Source organism: Rhipicephalus sanguineus, chromosome 4 (assembly GCF_013339695.2).
Source record: "Rhipicephalus sanguineus isolate Rsan-2018 chromosome 4, BIME_Rsan_1.4, whole genome shotgun sequence".
Taxonomy (NCBI): domain Eukaryota; kingdom Metazoa; phylum Arthropoda; class Arachnida; order Ixodida; family Ixodidae; genus Rhipicephalus; species Rhipicephalus sanguineus.
Window position 1 is genome coordinate 23,492,916 of NC_051179.1, and position 22,066 is coordinate 23,514,981.

Here is a 22,066-nt window from a genome sequence, read left to right on the forward strand (position 1 = left end):
TAATGTTTGCTCGTGGAAGAAACCCACAATTGTGGTGTTAGCGGGTGAAGTTTCGCAAGTGGAGCTGCATTTCAGGGATTGGGAAGGTGTCTGTGGGACCGTCCTACTAAAGTTCCCTTTTAGCACACCCGAATTGGCGTGTTAACCGTCCATCCCGAGCCTCAAGAAATCAAGCAAATGAATTCTACCTCGCGCCCGAGTAAACATGGGAACACATGTGCCATCTCTCGCACTACAGCACAACTATACTGACCTCGCTGTGGCAAGTGTCAGGATAAGCCGGATTATATTCGGAACGAGAACCATGCGGGAAAAACACCCTTAGGTAATGCAACACAGCCAACATTCTCCACACAGTATTGAAAACGCCCACTTTTTGCAAGCACTTTGTAATAAATTCACTCATACTTCAAGCCTAAGATGTTTTCGCACAGGCTGTCTAGGCATTCTGAAACTTATCTCTTTATGTGGCCCAATATGTCATTGTGCTTGGCTTTTAAAAATCTGTGTACTATTCAAAAGAGCTTGCTGATTTTTCTAAGTTGTCTTACTTGCAGATATACGTTCGTGTTGGCATCTACCATGGCACAGAGGCCCTGTGCCCCTTCCGAGACACCGAGCATGTGTCCCACTCGAACCCGAAATGGGATGAACTGCTAGAATTTCAGATGTACATTCCGGACATTCCTCGCTCAGCGAGACTGTGTGTCTCTATATGTGCTGTTTCTCAGCGCAAGAAACGAGAGGTGAGTTTCAACGACTCTAGGCACCACTGCATTTGCTTCTTTCGCAGGCGTGAAGTGTCGAGATGTTGGGTTGTTTTTAGGAAACTTTCGTAGGTCTGTGGAGAAACATACTAGACTCTCGTAAAGCAGAACCTGAAGGGACCAGGAAGAGCATGGTCTGTTCAACAGCAGTTCTGTTTACTCACGGACGAACAGGGGGGCAGAATTCAAGTACAAAACCAATCATATTAGAGGCAGTTGTTCCATTTAAGCAGCGATTCTGTTTAAAAGACTTCTGTTTACTGAGAGTCGGCTATACAGTTCCTGAATTTGGAAGGTGCTAAGATGCTGTAGGAACACTGCATGCCGTAATTTTATTTTGTTTCATCGATATATTGCATTCATTAACAATTAGGGATGTGCGAATACTATATTTTAGGTTCGAAGCGAATAGTGGTTTGGTCGAATAATTTAGAATCGAATAGTTCGAATAGCATATTTCACATGTTATAAAGAAAAATGAGCATATTTGTCATGGCCCAACTAACCTGCACAATATTTAGTGAAATTGGAGCAAGGCATGTGCGAATGTTATTCTTTTTGGTTCGAGGTGAAGTGGAGCACCTTTGAATAGTTGCAGGATTTGACTTTCGGTAGAATGCAAGTGATAACCTGTAAAATATGTTAAGTTTTAAAATTTACTATACTTGGAGCATATAAGCCCGTATAACAAGCTTTTAAATTTAAAAATGATTCACTGATGTGAGGATAATATGTTCATTTAACCTTTAAGTAGGGCTTCGCGATGGTGCGGATTTTTTTTAAAGGTGTTTTCACAGCATGGTACTCCTATGTTGTAGTGAAACCACCTTTAAAGCAGGTTACATGAGGTCTAATATACGCCCATTAGTTCGTTTTGAAGTATCGAAATTTCGAATAACTTAAATTCGTGTCAAAGCGAATTCGAATACTGTAATATTTGTTCAAATATTCGAAGTGCCTGAATATTCGCACATGCCTATTAACAATCTTGGAACTCTTTCCTTAGAGAATTGTGGTTGAGTGGTCACCTTGGTAATAAATGCGCACAATGAGAAAAAACCTGGCATGTGCGTGGCAGATCGCGAAAATTGCTTTAACACTTTCGTGACCGCACAAAAATCGGTTGTTTTGGGGTAGTCCAGGAAATATTTCTTTTTTTCCTGCCAGAGAATTGTGGTTGAGTGGTCACCTTGGTAATAAATGCGCACAATGAGAATAACGAACATTTTTTCGCGGTCCCCTGAAGTTCGTTATACCGAGATTTCACTTCAGATATGAAAAATGGACAGGAAAAGAATATTTCAGTGCAAAGTAAGCGCTAGAGATCACCGGCGATAAATGCCAACCACCACTGGCAACCACCATTTTGCCACGGCATATGTGATGTCATGTGCTGCATGGAGCGAAGCCATCATCTTCTACCAAAGTTTCAGCCGCTGCAATTCTCTCAGTTTCAATGACATGCTGAGCAATTCTGAAATAGCTCAATTGCACAGCCTCCTGACCACGGAACAAAATCGGTCAGCAGAATGCTGACGCTCGCATAGCAAGCAGCTTGTTAAGTCGAGGCTCGCGAGTGTGCCAGTCTTTCCTGACTCTCAGGCCGCTCGCACGTTTATAAAAGTATTCAGTTATGAATTAAGTGCTCGACCAAATGTCCTAGAACCTCTGAAGCTTGTTTGTGAACTCATAAGTATTAACCCACTTAACACAGATTACAATCGAAAATTGGGTGTCAGTAACCCTCTTAAGAAGAATGAAAAGCACTGATTGCAGCACCTCCAATCCGAAATCTATGCTGTATCACGAGTTACAGCTGAAAGGGTAATTCGGTCACATGCATTCTTTCCTGCTTTGCCCACAGGAGCGCTGTGCCATCGCGTGGGGCAACGTGAGCCTGTTCGACTACAAGAGCGTGCTGCTGAGTGGCCGGGTCAACCTGCACCTGTGGCCCGTGCCCAAGGGCATGGACGAGCTGCTCAATCCTCTGGGCAGCACGGGCTCCAACCCCAACCGTGAGGCTCCCTGCCTCGTCATTGAGCTGGACCGCTTTTCGGGCCAGGTGGTCTTCCCCACCATGGAACAGATCGAGGAGTATGCCTCCTTCGTCTCACCCCTAGAGTCCATGGGAGAGGAGGTGTGTTCGCGTTTTCGTTTTTTTTTTCTCGGATGAGGTGCTCTTTCGTGGTGGTTGGCAGTGTTAGATATTCACGGACGGCACAAATAAAATGCTTACAGGAATGAAGCTCTCCGTCGTACAACTGAGGGGTCATGAACCACTTTTCCAAGTACATAATCATCAAATGAATTGGAGCTTATTGCCTCAACAAATCTATTGCCGCAAATATTTTTTGAATTCATCAAGAATGAGTGAGGGTTGGTAAAGCTTCGTCACAACTACCCCCAACCCCCGTTTGGTCGAGTTTAAAGCCCAACGTACTTCTCCCAATGGCCTGCCTTTGGACTGTGGCTTTCCGGGAGTAAACATGAGAAGTAAACAGTTCTTGGAAGTCACCATGAGGGGTCTTCAGCCGCCGTTATCATCAAAACCTGTGTGGCCATAACCCTGCTGTTTAAACATTGACAGGACAGGTCCAACTGGGTAACAGCATGGGGCAAACTTTGCCTCCCCTCCCCCATTCAGTGCGCACGCCTATGGTTACAGGGATTTGTCGCTCACTTTCAGCGCTTTCTCTCTTCTCTCGTCCCGACAAGTGCACTGGACACTACACAGCGAGGGATGGCACGACGTAAAGAAGTTACATCAACTCATGTCATGACCTTGAGCGCGCGTGATGAAATGCAATCGCTTTCTTCCGTTATGGATCCTGTGCTTCCTAGTAGTGTAGCAGACTATGGAGAGTGGCGCCGGCTCGTGGCGGTACCCCGTGGGAAAAGGCGCATCTGATTGAAACGCTGCTCTTTATTTATGTCAGCTATTGGCCAATGGCATGCTGTCTGTTGTTTAATGTCAAACATCAGCTGCCGGCAGCTCTTAATAGCAATAATTATTGGGGTTTAACGTCCCAAAACCATGATATGATTATGAGGGACGCCGTAGTAGAGGGCGTCGAGAATTTCAACCACCTGGGGTTCTTTAATGTGCACCTAAATCTAAGTACACGGGCCTGCAGCTCTGAACAGTTCATAAGTATCCACTTTTTGTAGGATGTTTTTTTTTTTACCAAGCTTCACTTCACTTGCCAAGCTCAAGGGCTGGTTCATAGCCCTACTTTTTGAACTGTCAGAAAATGTTGCAAATCTGCGTTAAAAGCTCTTTTGAACATGTGAGCCAAATATTGCTGTACTGCATGTAGCAGGGAATCTGCCATTTCGCATCTAAAACATCCAAAGATCACTCTATTCTTCGTGATGTCGTCCCTATGACACAGCAAGGTGGCCCGGCTATGCAGCAATCTGGAGTGCCTGTTATCGATCGCAGAGAGAGGTCACATGCCATGTCGTGGAGGTGCCGCAGCCTCCTCCACGACATCGCATGACCCCTGGAGTGTTGCTACGTGCTGGTGGTTTACACGTCTCGTCTCGAGAGCTAGTGACCAACTCAGTCAAAGAAAAAAAACAAAATTGGCTGTGTATCTGCGTGCTTCGCTGTAAATTTCGTGGAAAGACGATAGTCTTCTGCCTGCTGTACTACATGAGTCCTCCTCTACATTGAATCTCCACATCTGGCTCATAGCGTCGCATTTGCAGGGCAGCCCAAAAAACACTAGCATTTTCAGCGCAGCCTATGAAACACTAGGGTCTTTAGAATTACGTATCTATGTATTTTCTAGTAAAGGAACACACCACCTAATATTTATGTATTGATGTTGCGCATCAGATATGCGTAACATTTGCTTTTTGATCGACAATATTCGCAAGTATGAACGGCACTACCAGTTCAAGATGGCTGGGCGTTCCGCAAGTGGTTAAACTTTGGCCGGGTGGCTGAATCGGGTGACAGACAGACGAACAGAAGGACAGACAGACCAAAATTTTTGCATTTAAGTTCCCCAAGAAAGACTATCGTCTTTAATAGCTCAAGATCATGATGTGCAGTGGAGTAGTTATAGGGCGGCGCATTAGCCCTTCCCCCCCCTTTGCTGTCGTGCCCCGCTGTTTAGATTCCAGCACGCTTGTGTTGTCAAAAGTAGGGATGGGCGAATATACGGGCGTTTCGAATATTCGAACGAATATTACAGTATTCGAAATCGCTTTGATACGAATTTAGATTATTCAAAATTTCGAAGTATTCGAAATGAACGAATATATGTATACATTTGACCGCACATAACCCCCTGTAAAGGTGGTTTCACTGCAGCGTATGGTTGTTGTGCCGTGAAACAGCCCATTCAGGAGAAATCTGCACTGCCGCGAAGCCACACTTCAAGGTTAAATGTACATATTTTTTTAAGTTTAAAAGCGTGTTATATGGGCTTATATGCGCTAAGTATAGTAATTTTTAAATGGTAACGTATTGCACCACTTATAACTTGCACCCTATTCAAATCTTGATACTATTCAAGGCTGCTTCCACCTCATTTCAAACTAAAAAAGTGACATTCACTCATACCTAGCTCCAATCCTTAAAGATATTGTGCTAGGGTCATGACAAAAATGCTCATTTTTCTTAATAATATGTGGTAAATACTATTCGAACTATTCGATTTGAAATTATTTGACCAAATCACTATTCGCTTCGGATTCGCTTCGAACCTCAAATTCACTATTCGCCCATCCCTCGTCAAAAGGAGAGAGAGAAAGCATTCGTGTTGTGCGATAACACTGCTCATACTTGACAGATTAGGAAAATCCTGTACAGCAGGAGGTTCGTGAGACAACGTATTCAGGTAATAAGGTCACTCTATGATAATTTTAAAAAGGTGTTGCCGAATTCTTTTATGGGACGAGCTTGATGTTGAATGCCAAGCATATATAACAACATTCTTGGATGTACATGGTTGTCAAACATGTATATAATGCTGCAACAAGGTATGTCTGGTTAGCAGCTCTGTTCTCTAAGCCAGTGAAACAATGGAAAGTGCCTAAATGTAATTCAGTGCAACAAGTATATGCCTTCAGGTGCATTGTTCCTTTAAAAGAAAGCAAACAGCCTTTTATAAACATGCGGTTATTCGCTTATGCTGCCATTTACCCTTAATGGTTTCTGCACACATTTTGTATCGTGCATATAACGGCTGTCCGTACACTGATTAGCACTGACCGTGTTCGTGTTTTGTCTCATAATGATGATTTAAAAAAAAATTGCACAAGCCAACTGTTTCAAGAATACTGAAAGGTGGATGGTCTTAACAAAAGAATACGGTAAATGTGGAGGAAATCAGTCACAAGTGATGTAAACAAAACGTCTAGAACTGTAGTCATTGTCATAAAAGTTAAAGTAGAAATTACTTTTTTAGTTCACCCTTTTGCACTTTGGTTGTTTTATTGAATTTTATGGCTTTTTACTGCACTGTTGAAACACTCAAATGTTTTTCTATAATAGTAATAGAGACTTGCATTACGATGAAGTTTTAGTTGCAATGTGATTTTGTTATGTCGAGGTTTGACGGCATCCGCACATCCCTTCTCTTTTGGAACTGGCGGTTGCAACAGCTGTGATTGTCTTATGTTTTGGACGCAGAGTCCAGAGAATTGGACTGAAAACGACAAGGATCAAATCCATGAGATCATCAAACGGGACCCGCTCTCCGAGATCCTGGAGCAGGAGAAGATGCTTCTGTGGCGGATGCGCTACTACTGTTACACTGTGCCCAATTCGCTGCCTAAGCTGCTGGATGCCAGCAAGTGGAACTGCCGTGATCATGTTGCGCAGGTATGTCGTTGCTTCTAATTGTTGTGGCAGAACCAATGATGAATCGAAAAGTGATTTAAGTGCTCTGCCTGTGCGATAGCAGCACTTGTAAGTCGTTTTTACGTTTTAGTTTTGCAAGCTTTCGTCTTGTCCTTTCTCTTCTGTTCCAGTTGTACCGGCTCCTGAAAAAGTGGAAACGGGTGTCTCCCGAAACTGCACTCGAACTGCTGGACTGCAAATACGCGGACATGTTTGTCCGCAAGTATGCTGTCGAGTGGCTGGACGGCCTTTCGGACGAGCTGCTGTCCCAGTACCTTCTTCAACTCGTGCAGGTCTGAGTGCTTGTAGCTCAGAGCATGCCTTTTATTTTCGTGAGATTCTGCACGTTGCTTTTGTAAGTCGCGTGACTGTCAGTACAAACTTGAAAGGGCCCCTAAACAACCTCTGAAAATACAAAGAATGAGCACATTATTATTTCCTAGCTTTTACAGTCTTTTCGTCATATTCAGGACGCCAGCAGTCTGTTCACGTGAAGTCATGAGGAAATAAACTCGCGATCGGTCCATGTGCAAGGGACGAGTTGCTGACATTGTCCACATCTTCTATGAAGAAATAAGAGGCAAGGCGGAGAGCACCTGTAGGAAGGGTAGTGAAGGCAAGAAAGAAATCACTCTCTCGTGTTTGAACTTGGAGTGATTTAGGGGTCCTTTAAGACAAAAATTGCAATTTTTGGAAGCTTGACTTCTACTTCTGTAAGTCAAGCTATGTCGTTTCACCCTTCAGACCTCTGTGTTGTGAGTGGATCTTCAGTACTCAGTTCACTTACAAACAGGACTCCCACTGAGACAGTCGGTGTGGAAAGAAAATAATGGACACCTCTGTTTTTATGCTTCTGTCTACTCAGCGCACAGGTGTTAATCAAATGTTTGTGATTAGGTTAACATAATAAAGTTTTTGTCATGTTCATTTTGAGAAAGTGCAGGTTGTGATCTCTGTCGAGATAATTTTGTGGCATCTCTCTTTCTTACCTCCTCTACTGTCACCTTTATCATTTTGTACTGTGATAACTTAATGCACAAACAGGTTATGAAAGACTCACCCGGTCGCACTGGTAGTAGCATTGTTGTAATGTTGCTTCATTTTCATCACTGCAGGTGTTGAAGTACGAGCCATACCTCGAAAATGACCTCGGCAAGTTTCTCATCAGGCGTTCCCTGCTTAACTACAACATTGGCCACTTCTTGTTCTGGCATTTGAAGTGAGTCACTTTCTTGGATAACTTTGTAATGATGAATTCTACATTCTGGTACACGCAGGATTTTGCATACGCAAATCTCGTGTTTCATGTCCAGGCCCTTTCATTGTGCAGTGGGAATAGGTACGCTGGTATCGTAGTGTCACCCTCCCAAACTTCACCTAGACTTTGGTTACCGATAAATAAGTGACTAGGCTCTCAAAATGTATGACATCAGAGTTACTTGATGCGGGAGTTTCAGCGTGACAGTGCCACCAATCATTTGTTGTTTCATCTTTGCTGGTTTGCCACTCTTTCTGTCATCGTCACAGTATCCATTTGGTATTGAAGAAGTTTGATTTACCAATGCAGCTTATGCTACTTATTAGTGTTTCTCTTTTATGTTCCTTTAAAACTTTGTGAATTCACAAAGAGACATTAGTGCTCTTCTGCGAGCTAGAGGGCGTGAGTTCCCGGCCATGTAAACTGTCTTCAATTGGGCAAACATGCAAAAAACACCTCTGTACTCTGATTTGGGCGCATGGTAATGGAACTCCAGGTGATCAGAATTAATCATAATCCCCATGCCCTCCTATGTAGCCTCTCATAGCCATAGCCTTGCTTTGGGTCGTTAGACTACACCAGTCAATCCAGCAATCTCGCAAATTAATCGGTCGTTTGTTTTGGTGCAGGTCTGAAATGCACGACCCTTCAGTAGCTATCCGGTTTGGCCTGTTGCTTGAAGGTTTCTGTCGAGGTATTGGCACCCACCTGAAGTCAGTGGTGCGCCAGGTCGGTGCACTGGAGAAGCTCACGCAGCTCACTGACTCACTCAAGGAGAGAAAGGACGACACGCCGAAGGTTAGCCTTTTCATTTTTTTTCTTCGAGCCGTCGCCAGTAAAATATGAAGCGGCACAAACTTTTCACGGGACAAGAAGATGGTCATTGGGCAAGCGCAGCTTGCAGCTGAATTTCATTGAAAGTAACATAGGCACATGTATAAGAACAAGGCTAGTGTGCAGACCACACTTTGCACAAAAGCCGCACATCGCGTCATCTTGAGAACATGCCATAAAAACAAATTCCAGCAGTCTGATCTTTCTGTAGGCATGTATGTAACACGGCTGCCTACAAAATGCTGCCACAGTCTGGCACTGCATACGTCTGAACTGAATTCTTTGAAGCAGCCAGTACAATAGAAAGAATAAAAAAGAAACGCTCAATGCTACCATAACTTTTTTGGCAGCATATCAGCCGCTTGATGGTCCCCCCTGTGTAGCTCCCAGCATGCATGGAAACGATAGAAGAGAGAAGTGCAATGACTGCTTGTACTTGACAGATCTGAACATTCTTGCAGCTAGAGATTCGGGAGGCAATGCAGTCTGATATTAAAAACATTCTGTGACAACTTAGCAAGATGTTGCTGGTACCTTTCAAAGTATGTGTTGCACCCTTTTTATTTCTCGGCGTAAATCTGCAGGAACGGCTCAAGTTTCTCATAGAGCAGTTCTCAAAGCCGGACTTCCTGGAAGCATTGCAGAATTTTCCATCACCTCTGAACAACAGCTGCATCTTGGGTGATTTGATGTGAGTATGGTATCCGCATTCGCATGGAACATTCCTGACATCTTTCTTTCTCTGTGTTGAGAGCCGCGTACATATTGTCTTAGCTTTTTGAATACCAGGTCGTGGGATCGAATCCCGGCTGCGGCGGCCACATTTTCGATGGAGGCGAAATTGCTTGAGGCCCCTGTACTTAGATTTAGGTGCATGTTAAAGAACCCCAGGTGGTCGAAATTGCCGGAGCCCTTTACTATGGCGTCTCTCATAATCGTATCGTGGTTTTGGGACGTTAAACCCCAACAATTATAAATGATCATTTTGAATCTCGTGTTTTGTCAGAGCTTGGCACAATAGCTGCACACTGTGTCAGTGATCGTGACAAATGAAGCGTCTTCGGCTTCTGCATCTCATTACCCAGCATGGTTATGGAACAGTAGCAATGTTCTCTTTTGACTTTGCACAAATACGCAGTTTTTATTGGCAGTAGTTGCAAATGCACTCAATTTGGAATGTAAAAATGCTTGTGGACTTAGATATAGGTTCAAATTGAGTAGAAGTTAAGGATGGCATAACAACCATTGGAATCAAAGATGCACATTCTAGCATTTAGAGACTAGAATACACTGGTGTCTGAATTAGAGGTTAGCCAGTGTTCTGGTCGACGGTATATGTACTCGGGGACAACTTTCTGTGGCAATGAAGGGAAAGCTATGGGGGCGGAGCGTCTGCACATGTACTGCTACGCAAAGTAGTCCGGTTTGGCGCGTGTCTCGTAACGCCGCGGAAAGTGAAGGCTAGCGTTGCATTTCGACGCAAACGCTGCTTAGCGTCTAAGGTACGGGCAAAAGGCGCGACTTTTTCAAGCTCGCAAAAACGCAATGTGACAACGTATAAATTAAAAGAAATACAAATATCTCGCTTGTGTGCGCTGCGTTCTGTCTCAAAAAGATACATGTAGGAAATGAAGGAGTATTTTATATATCTCACGCAGAAAATACGGGCGCAATTGTGGGAATACATTCATTAGCGGTAGGATACGTGAATTGTGGCTCTGTAGCTTTCCCTTCATTGCCACAGAAAGTTGTCCCCGAGTATAGATGGAAAGGTGTTTGTGCGGACATGTAAAGCGTGTGGTGGTGCACAAGAGTTACGGAATCGGTGCCAACAGTGAACATGCATAGGCTGCAGTAGCATACATAGGTCAGTCAGTACTTATGGATGGGTGTGCATTAAAGGGCCCCTCACCAGGTGACATAACGAATTTTAGTTAGACATTGGAAGTTGTTGCGAGCCCAATAAAGAGCATTATGCCACAAGAATTTTTCTAATCGGTCCATTAGAAGCTGAGAAGAAAAATAATTTGTAGCGGCGTGAAACCATGATGCGAGGAGGCAAGCTGCAAACCCTTGCCGCTCGCCCCGTGTAGCCTTCGCAAGCCAAATCCCTTCCCTGCCCTCTTCGGCACGCGAGCAGGAGGATCACATAACGCGTATGCATGAACACGTCATACGCACACAATGTCACGAGCGCATGACGTGCCCGAACCAGCCTGAGCCCCCGAGACGCGAGCGGTGTTGTGGCGGCGTTCTTTGCGCTTCATCTCTGCAAGTTATGCCGAATGCGCCCTCGCCGATCACTTGGCTTTCAACCTATTACTGAGCGCGAAAGCTGCGGCATTTGTATGGATGCGAGACTAGCGGTGTGCCGCATGAACATCTTGTTAGACGCGGGACGATAAATGAGCCTAATGAGTACTGGAACGCGGTAGAAAACTAGTTTCGTTGTAAAGGGTGGCGTCTGCACGATGCACAAAGTGCGAGAACACAAACGCGTGCGAAACGGAGGTAGACTAGTCTCGAATCTCACTGCGATTCGCAGTAAAAATTAAAAAAGAAAACGCACACATTCCGATTGTGTGTTTTATTATTGCTCTCAAGTTTTATTCATCCATTCAAGCAACAAATTACACAAACTACACGTCATGTCGAATAATTATCGCAGTGTCACGTGCTACTGTTGGCGACATCAGAGCACAGTCGTCTACGTAGAGGAGCGACGTCACAGCACTACCATCTACGTAGGGCCATTCCAGCATGTACGTCATCCCCTCAATCTCTGGGCGCGCGGCCGCGAGAAGGGCAAGCAGCGTTCAGCTTGAAAGTTGACCCATTTACGTGGCGCGTAGCGTTGCAAATTTTGGCAGACGTAATCGTGAACGTCCAGTGTATGCATTGCGCTCGTCAGCTCATAATTGTCAAACCTGGTGAGGGGCCCTTTAAGGAACATCTGATGGCTGAAATTAATGTGGAGCCTCTCACTCTATTGTAACTCACTGGCTCTGTGTGGCTGTGACATGTTAGGCCCCGTGGTTTGATTTGATTCTATTCTTTGTCGCATCCTGACGAGCTGCCGTAGTAGCTCAGTGATTGCAGTGCTTGGCTACAGACCCAAAAGATGTGCGTTCGGTCTTGGCCATGGTGGTCCATTTTAGTGGAAGCAAAATTCTTGAGGCCCATGTACTGTTCGATGTAAGTGCACTTTAAATAACCCCAGCTGGTCAAAATGATCTGTGGCTCTTCACTACAGCATGCCTTAGGGTTACTGTTAGGGGTGTGCGAATATTCGAAATTTCGAATATTTTTCGAATAGTGTTTGCTATTCGATTCGATTCGCACTGGAATTTTCCTATTCGAACTATTCGAACTTCCCAAAAACAAATACAGTCGACGTCCGATTGAAAGTGACCCCTTCAGATTTTCAATATGCTTCACCTCAACGCACCTTGGTATTGCGGCAAAGCTGCCTATCAAGCTCCGCTATGGTCGAACTTTGCCAAAAGACAGTCGACGTCCGATTGGAAGTGGTCCCAAGATTTTCAATATGCTTCACCACATCACACCCCGGTATTGCGGCAAGGCTGTCTTTCAGGCTCCGTTACGGTCGAACTTTGCCAAGAGACAACGTCCAATTGGAAGTGGTCCCTACATTTCAATATGCTTCACCTCATCACACGCAGGTATTGCGGCAAAGCTGCCTTTCAGGCTCCGCTATGGTCGAACTTTGCCACGAGGCAGTCAACGTCCGATTGGAAGTGGTCCCTAGATTTTCAATATGCTTCACCTCATCAGACCCCGGTATTGCGGCAAAGCTGCCTTTCAAGCTCCGCTACGGTCGAACTTTGCCAAGACAGTCAACGTCCGATTGGAAGTGGTCCCTAGATTTTCAATATGCTTCACCTCATCACACCCCGGTATTGCGGCAAAGCTGTCTTTCAGCCTCCGTTACGGTCGAACTTTGCCAAGAGACAATGTCCGATTGAAAGTGGTCCCTAGATTTTCAATATGCTTCACCTCATCACACCCCGGTATTGCGGCAAAGCTGCCTTTCAAGCTCTGCTACGGTCGCAAATGTACTAACTCAAGAAAACGGTGGTTCCAACATGGAGATGAAAGATGTGGCAAAGGTGGGGGCTCAATTATTGCTGTTTTGGACCTAAAATTTGAGCAGAAAGCCTGAAAAATCGGAAGCTGAAGCTTTTTAGCATCCAAAATTTCAGATGTTCTTATATATTGATGTCTACGAGGCAGATTTGGAACTCCGGACTTGAAGGGAGCACACCCTTGTCCGCCACATCAGTTGGGCTTCCACAGAAGTTGAAAGAGGAGAAGCTGAGGAAATGGCATCTTTGCCCACCATGTGTAAAATGTTGTCGGCAACACTTTGGTTGCACCAAATCATGCATATAAATTCGGCCTCTACATTGCCTCATTCTTGATAAGACAACTATGAAACACCACCCCACCAGTGCTTCATCAACTTAGCGAAAAGAAACTTTCATGTTGCTATCTCATAAGAATATGCTTAGGAATCTTCTCTAACTTTTTTTTCTGCAATTTCGCTTCAAAGTATTCGAAAAATATTCTAGAAATATTCGAGAAATATTCGAAAAATATTCGATTCGATTTGCACTCACGCTTCAATATTCGAATTCACTTCGCACCCAAAATTTTGCTATTCGCACAGCTCTAGTTACTGTATATGCTACCTTTAGGTAGCAGAGTTGCGCATGTCTTCCAAACACCGCTAGCAACCATGCATTGCGGAGAAGCTGATGCTCGGGCCAATTTTTGTATTTCTCGATGGCGCCGCTGCAGCGAACCGGATTGACACTAGTCAATCACAGTAAAGTTCATCACTAGTCTTCGACACGCCAAACATGTCGATCGGTAACCTGGTAGGCATGTTGCCTGCAAAAACGGAGTGCATCTTCACCGCATAGCTGTGGTTGCTAGCCAGACCTATGTGCAACTCTGCTACCTAAAGGTAGCATATTACAGTAACTCTAGCATGCCTCATAGCGTGAGTCGCTTTGGGACGTTAAACCCCGCAAACCAACCAACCGTCGTCCACTGATGTTGGGGCTCAAAATGGGTATGTAAGCGAAACTGAAACAAATGTTTAAAAGAAATTAATGTTTCAAGAACTGTTTCAGCTTACGAGGTTCCACCAGAAGTGGTGCTTGCTCTGTTGCTATAATGTGGTTGTGTCACTGTTTAACGTCTTCAGTGATTCACACATGCTGTGGTGTCTTTGCAGTGTAAACGAGTGCAGAATACTTGACTCTGCCAAGAAACCTCTGTGGTTGCTGTGGAAGAACCCTGACCACCTGGCAGAACAGATTCTAGACCACCATGAGATCATCTTCAAGAATGGCGATGGTGAGTTTTCGACAGAGGCAAAATGTGACTATACGAGGTCTGTTAGAAAAGTATCCGACCTCATTTTTTTTTTGCGAGAACCTGATGGATTTGAAACAAGCACGCTTGCATCAGCTGACCTTGAACTTTTGTGCGCATGCGTGAATTTTTTCCCGCCTGCCAATAGCGTCAGTCGCTGGGACGCAGCGTTTGAGTGAGGTTGTGCAGTGCTCTCGTCGGTTTTTCATTGCAAGGAAAATGACAGAGCGACTGGAGCAGCGCTACTGCATCAAATTTTGCCAGAAACTGGGCGACAGCCAAGTGGAAACCATTTGGAAAACCAAGACGGCTTTCGGTGGCGACACTATGAGCCGCACACAGATTAAGGAGTGGTACAACCGGTTTAAAGACGGCCGCACATCGGTGGAGAGCGAGCCACGTTCCGGTCGGCCATCAACATGCCGAAATGAATAGGTCATTGCCGAAGTGAATGCTGTGGTGATGCGGGACCGAGCGTGTGACTATCCGGAAATAGTGGAAGAGGGTGGGCATCAGCACTTTCTCTGCACATTCCATTATGACCGAAGATTTGGGCCATGAAGAGAGTTGCGGCGAAATTCGTGCCGACAAACTGCTCACGGTGGAGCAAAGCAACTTCGTGTTGAAGCTCACAGGACATGCTGGATTTCACAAGCAGTAACCCATAACTTCATGAACACCATTATCACTGGTGACGAGTCTTGGGTGTACGGGTACGACCCGGAAACCAAATCCCAGTCGTCACAGTGGAAGCATTCCACGTCACCAAGACCAAAGAAGGCCCGCCAAGTGCGCAGCAACGTCAAAGTGATGCTGAGTGCTTTCTTTGACTCCTGCGGTGTGGTACACCATGAGTACACACCACAGGGTCAAACAATCACCAAAGAATACTACAGGGATGTCCTCCGTCACCTACGTGATGCTGTGCGGCGCAAGAGACCTGAGTTGTGGTCAACAGGGAACTGGTGCATCCATCATGACAATGCTCCTGCACATTCCTCACACTTGGTTCAGACTTTTTTGGCGAAAAGTCATACTCCTGTAGTTCAACAGGCTCCTTACTCTCCTGATATGGCCCCCTGCGACTTCTGGCTGTTTCCCAAACTCAAGAGGACATTGAAAGGAGAGCGATTTCAGACAAGGGAGGACATTATGGCTGCAACGACAGCTGAGCTAAACTCCATTCCGAAAGAGGCCTTCTCAGAATGCTTCCAACAATGGCAGCACCGGCTGGGAGAAGTGTGTGAGTTCCAAGGGGACTACTTTTGAGGGGATTAGGTTTCCAATGCTCCATTATGCCAGTTTTTTTTCTTCCACCAAAGGTCGGATACTTTTCTAACAGACCTCGTATTTACCTTTGGCTTCAGCTTCAGTTGACATCTGCATTCTTTCTGCCACTTTCGACAGACCGCGGCAACAGACATGCTGACGTTGCAAGTCATTCGCATCATGGGACAGCATTCTGGCAGAAGGAGGGACCTTGACCTGAGGTAGGCGGGGCCACCATTAATTTTTTTATGGAGTTTTTTCGGTTGTTATCCAATATTTTTTTAGACTTTAGTATGCAGGATGAGTGCTCAATTTTATGGGCCAATCAAGTACATTATAGAACCGTAGTATATTTGGTTTGCTATACAAGGTTTTCTAATATACATACTCATAAACAATGTCATATCTGAGTTGTAAGTACGGTACATCTGTTATACCCAGTGTTTTTGCAAACATACATTTGTTTCAAGCTTATATTAGCGAGAAATATTTTAGATTTACTTTGTTATAGCGTTAAGTTTTTTGTTATATTCATGTTCATTGTACACATGCTTGACTTTTAGTGGCACACTGCTTCAAAATGCTTTGAGGCTTAAGGCTCAAAGGCAGAAATTACCACTTCATGATGTACATCAGGTGATGTATTAGTGCATGTGCCAGGTGGGATCAAACCTTACATTTAACCCAAAGACCCACAAATTGTCAGCAAGAACAGCAATGTTTAAGCTGGCTATTTAGGGTTTACTCAACCACCCTGATGCAACAACTCGGGAACTTAACCCTTTGCACTCTGAAACATTTACCCACCTTCTGTCCATTCAGGTCCGAAACTAAACAAATCAAAGCTCAAGTAAAAACTCACAGGGTCCCTTATACATTCACTTAAGATGACTCGAAGGCGAAAGCCATCTTTTTCTTCTCAGTCGATGCATTGATCCTGCCCTGTCACCCTCCGAAAGCTTTCTGCATGTAATGTAGTTTTGCACTGCCTCCATGATTGGCCCACCTTGACCAAGCTACAGTGTCATGCAATGATGTCATCATATGTAGGCTTGTGCGAATATTCGAGCTCTTCGAATATTCCAACGAATATTACAGTGTTCGAATTCGCTTCGAAACGAATTTAAATTCTAGGAAATTTCGAAGTATTCGAAATGAGCGAACAGACATATAAACCGCATGTAACCCCCTGTAAAGGTGGTTTCACTGCAGTGGATATGTGCTGTACCGTGAATACACCTTTTCAGGAGAAATCCACACTGCCGCGAAGCCCCACTTCAAGTTTCAATGAACACACAGTGAAACCTCGTTAATTCAGTCACTGGGACTGTGAAAAATCTAAGCGGGTTTTCGAATTAACTAAACATACAAAAAGCGAGGTGCAAGGAACTTTGAATTACTGGGAGTAATCAGAGGTGGTCGTTCGCTGTGCCTGCTAGTTTGCGGCCACAAGGGTTGTGTCTTCCAGCAATACCTGGTTCTTATTTTGCCGCTAAACCGGGGAAACGGCGGGCTTCGCTGCTGCCAGTTCAAGAAAAAAGAAAGAGGAAAAAAAAGGGTCTCGTGGTCAATTGAAATGCGCGCCTGCGGAAAAGACGTGCTTCGCTGCAACACAGTGGTGACACGCGGGCAGCATGTCACCTGCTCCTTGCAGCGTCATGATGCGACCATTCGCCCATTCTTTCTGGTAAAATAAAGAATTTAATAATGACCAGTGTGACGGAATTCTCGATGTGTGAAAAGATGATCATTGAAGTTTTTGAACTGAGTTTTCGAAGTAGGCTTTGCAGGCAAGTACTCCGCCAGCAGCGCAAGTGCGCAAACTGCCGGAACAACCGCCAATCGGAGGTTCGCATACATCGCGAATTTCGTCAAATAGCCCTTTATTAATTTCTCTATTTCCCCAGAAAGAATGGGTGTAATCGTGGCGCGCTGACGTTGAGAGAAGCATGAGTCATGCTGCCCGCGTGTCACCGCTGTGTTGCAGTGAAGCACGTCTTTTCCGCAGGTGCACATTTCAGCTGACCACGAGACCGCCTTTTGTTTAGTTCTTTTCTTGCGCTGTCAGCAGCGAGGCTGGAATGCTTCACTTGTCACTCATTAGTATCGCTACATTGCACTGCCTTGTGGCTCCTAAGGGCCACCGTTTCTGCGGACTTGCGGCTAAATCGGGATCGGGGAATTGGCACATGGCACCCAAAGTTTTCGAATTAACCGGGCTGGTACTGACCGCCGCTTCAAATTATCCACTCAAATTTACATTGCAAAATACGGGGCCGCAGAAATCCTTCTAATTATGCGGGATTTCGAAACAACAGAGTTTGAATGAATAAGGTTTTACTGTATTACCCTCACATCGATTCATCATTTTTTCAGTTTAAAAGCTTGTTATACCGGCTTATATGCTATAAGTATAGTAAATTTTAAAACGTAACATATTTTGCAGGTCATCACTTGCATTCTACCGAAAGTCAGATCCTGTTATTACTTAAAGTTGCTTCCACTTCCCTTTGAACCAAAAAGAATGACATATGCATATTTCTTGTTTCAACTTAAAAATATTGCGCTGGTTAGTTGGGTCATGACAAATATGCTCATTTAATCCTTTATAATACGTGATATAAACTATTCGAATTCGCTTCGACCAAATCACTATTCGCTTCGGACCTAAAATTTACTATTTGCACAAGCCTAATCATATGACGCTACGTCAGGTGACGTCATAATGACGTCACAACTTTTGGCGATCTGTGATGTCATGATGACGTCGTCACATGATGATGATCTTTTGCATCACTCATCCACGACACCGACGGTCGATTTTCGCATTTGATGAGGCATCTAAGGATTTCGCCTTCAAAGAAGTTTACTTACTCATTTGAAGATGGTACATAATGCCATGAGAAAATGCGCGTGAATCAACCACAACAGTTCATGATTGAGCATTGACCGCTGCAGCCATGTTACGTAGTCGGGAGAGGCCCGATAATAGACCACAAAGGGTTAAATTTGCATGGTAACTTGCAGAGATCTGTGAGAATACGTGGCAATCGTCTTCCTTGGCACATTGGTAACACTTTCGTTCGACTTGCAGGATGATGCCATACGCGTGTTTGTCGACTGGCAAGCATGTCGGCATGATAGAGGTGGTGCGCAACGCCAAGACAGTCATGAACATCCAGAAGAAAGGGGGTCGCATGGCTGCCTTCCAGGTGGACTCGACGCAACTCCACAAGTGGATCAGGGACAAGAACAAAGGGGATCGGTGAGTGCACGTTGCCAATGCTTCATACCCAGGCTTCCCTTGAAAGGCTAACGTACAGCTAACGTACTGTAGTGGGTTACAACCTAATTAACAATGTAAGCTCCGTCCACGGAATTGCGGCGGCGCAGCCGATTTCCACTCAAACTGTAAGTGCTTCTTCTGGCCTAATGTAAATACTGCGCATATTACTACGCATATTAAGAGTTGAAGGTTCGTTGTTATTACCTAAAACATTACGCTTGGCTGAACTCCGATGCCAGCATCCCTGACGAAATTTATCAGGACATTCAATTTCTGATCTAAACCCAGCGATACAATCATATGTCTATATGGGAAAGCCAACTATCTGAAGCTCTCCAAGAGCATTTGACGTCAGGAAAATGACTAAGCGCTATTGGATGGAGCTTTTATGCAAATTCTCTGTGGGACAGATAGTGATGGTTGTGGGCAAAGCTGACATTTTTCTTGGGTTGTAATCAAGTATAGGGCTATTGGAGAGGATCTCGCTTCTTCAATCGCCCTAGTTCAGCACTTACTGCCATTGCTGTCTTATTATTATGTCCATTATTATTATTATGTCCATTGCTGCCATTGCTGTCATGCAATGACTTACTGTCATTGCTTTTCATAACGTGAACAATGAATATAAGCACAACAGCTAAAGTTGCACCACCACACTCACCGTTATCATTGTTTCGTTAGCCTATTTGACCTTTTAATCCCCAGGCCCAAGCTGTACTCTTCAGTAGCACATGTACAGATATTGCTAATGACAGGGTCGCACTTGTTTAGCCCATCTCAGCACCAAAGACAAGTTACAGTCGGCAATTGGCTTTTGTTTCAATTTTCATTGCTAGATCGCTGTAGAAGTCTAAGGAAAGAATGGAATTTTGCGCCTTTGCCGGGTGTTTAGCCTACAAATGGTGGTTTAAAAATGGCAGCACGCATGGGAAGTGCCAATGGCAGAGATATCTTCGGAAAAGGAGTCGTTTCTCGGTATAGTTTTGAGAGCAGCATTGCTGAGGGCTTTGAACCTGTCTTAGAGAGCAAGTCCAGCGTTTATGAATGCCTCACATTGGTCTTGGAAGAACGAGTGTCCGCTTTGCAAAGATGAGATGGCTTGAAAGGGCTAGAGCGCCATCTCTGAAGCCATATTCAGGAAACGTCACGTTCAGTAGCCTTTTGCTGAAACGCATTAATTGAGCAAAAAATGCCCTTTAGTGCCACACAGACTTTTCATCTTTCATGAGGGGTATTGTATGTCTTTCTTTCACAGAGACATGCCAGCGACGTTTCTGCTCCTTGTTCTTTTTTGTCAGGTACAAGCAGGCAATTGAGACCTTCACCCTGTCATGTGCCGGCTACTGTGTGGCCACCTTCATCCTTGGAATTGGGGACAGAAACCCTGACAATATCATGGTCAATGAAGAAGGCCAGGTGACTGATTCCTCATGTCCCCCACGTGTCATTGTCATATTTTTAACCTGTGTATGTTTTACGCTTGTATAGAGTTATTGATTTTAGGCCACTTTACAGCCATCTTACATTACTCATTGTAGTAATTCTTTTTTTTTTAGAAGAACAGAGCGTTGGGTGAGTTGGTATTTCATTATGAATGGCATTGCGCGAAAAAAACAACACAGGACTCTTTTTTAATTATGTAGAAATATAATAAGAAGCCGGAAATGAAAGCGGGTGAAATAAAACTGAACACTGCTGGGAGGCCAACCCTGACTTTCTGCATTACGTGGAAATCCAAACAAAACATGATTTTAGGGGAAGATGGAACATCTAGTGGTGAAAAAATGTTGAACAGGGAACAGCGTTCAACGAGTGGGCTTGTCTTCATTGTGGAAGCAGCAGCTGCATTTCTAGCAGTGATCTAGCAGCATTTCTTAGCTGTGTTCCTTAGTAATGCTGCTAAGGAACGCAGCTGCTACCCTGACAAAAACAAGTGCTCTTGTTAAAACGTTAGATTCAGCGACATTACCTCTTTAACAATTTCTCAACACTACGTGCGTGGCACTCGTGCGTCAAATCCAGCACATTCAGCACATGTTCATACCCAAAGCAAAGCTTTGCGTGTTATCAGTGACAATTCACAAACAAGCAGCCATTCGTGCATTGTTCAAGCCCATCTCTCTGCAACTTGCCCAACATGCTACCTTCTACAAAGGTTGCAGGTATGGTCCCTGCCTGTGGCAAGTTGTCTTTTCCTCCACTTTAATTTCTTCACAATTATATGATAATTGCTACTACAATACTGTTCAGAGTCTACGAATAACGTCCCTTATGCCTCCTTGGCGTCATTGTCTGTGGGTTTTCATTAAGGTTCTGTCCAACAAAGAAAAACGAGCCCTTAAATTTCCTTTCTTTCGTTCATTCTATGAAAGCGGTAATGTGACTGCCTCCTGCCTTGCGTTTCGCGCATGTAGATCTTCCACATCGACTTTGGCCACTTCCTCGGCCACTTCAAGAAAAAGTTTGGCATCAACCGTGAGCGCGTGCCCTTTGTGCTGACGGAGGACTTTCTGCACGTCATCGCAAGGGGCCAGGAGAACCCACGGAAGAGCAAGGAATTTCAGAGGTGGGCTGCGGCTGCATTTTCTGACAATATTTAGGGGCGGCAAATGGGACAGAATAGAGCAACAGTAAACCAATGTTTGTAGTGTTGTGCGTGTGCTTAATATGTTTGATTTTACTAATAATTGTTCATTTGGTGTGTCATTACATTCCGTAATGTATATTTAACCGAGGATCTCACTACAGTTCTTTCACTTTGGGACCCTCGTCTGTATATATATGAGCGATTCTGCAGCTACAGTAGACTCTCAGTAACCAAATCTCTTAAACAGAATTGCTGCTTAATTGGAACAGCTAAACCTGATATGATTGGTTTTATACTTGTATTCTGCACCCCTATTCATCTCTCAGTAAATGGAACTCCTGTCAAATGGAACATAATTTCCTGGTCCCTTCAGGTTACTTTAGTGAGAGTCTGCTGTATGTTTTTGAAACGAGTAAACATGAATCTGAATCTGACCACTGGGTGTGGCATTACAGCATACTGGATGATGGATTGCACAACATGGATGGGTCATGAGGGATGAACACACACACATATCGGAGCGCACTTGCTGCTATCTAATTCCTTGTCAGCAGGTTAGCACGTGACAAAGCCAGCTTTGTGTTTGTGCAAAATCTGTTTGTTTATTCTCTTTCAGTCAATTTTTTCCTTCCACTTTGATCATCTTCCTGCATAGGTTGGCAAAGAATGTGGAGCTCACTCAGACTCACTCAGGAAACATATCTTACCCTTAGGGCTCACTCGGACTCAAACTCACCAAACTTTTCCTCATCCGGACTCACTCGGACTCAGACTCACTATAATTTTTCTCAACCGGACTCATTCGGAC

At 44.5% G+C, this 22,066-nt stretch overlaps 1 protein-coding gene across 1 annotated transcript in view; it reads left to right on the forward strand.

Moving 5' to 3' along the window:
- LOC119389254 (phosphatidylinositol 4,5-bisphosphate 3-kinase catalytic subunit alpha isoform-like) overlaps window positions 1–21,271 on the forward strand; it is a 30,224-nt gene extending 8,953 nt beyond the window's left edge. The window contains 12 exon segments of the mRNA XM_049415070.1: window positions 558–746; window positions 2,632–2,904; window positions 6,412–6,603; window positions 6,753–6,914; window positions 7,737–7,840; window positions 8,509–8,677; window positions 9,298–9,404; window positions 13,977–14,115; window positions 15,524–15,606; window positions 18,480–18,650; window positions 19,970–20,087; window positions 21,086–21,271. Coding sequence (XP_049271027.1) covers window positions 558–746; window positions 2,632–2,904; window positions 6,412–6,603; window positions 6,753–6,914; window positions 7,737–7,840; window positions 8,509–8,677; window positions 9,298–9,404; window positions 13,977–14,115; window positions 15,524–15,606; window positions 18,480–18,650; window positions 19,970–20,087; window positions 21,086–21,271 — 1,893 coding nt within the window.
- The last annotated feature ends 795 nt before the right edge of the window (window positions 21,272–22,066 follow it).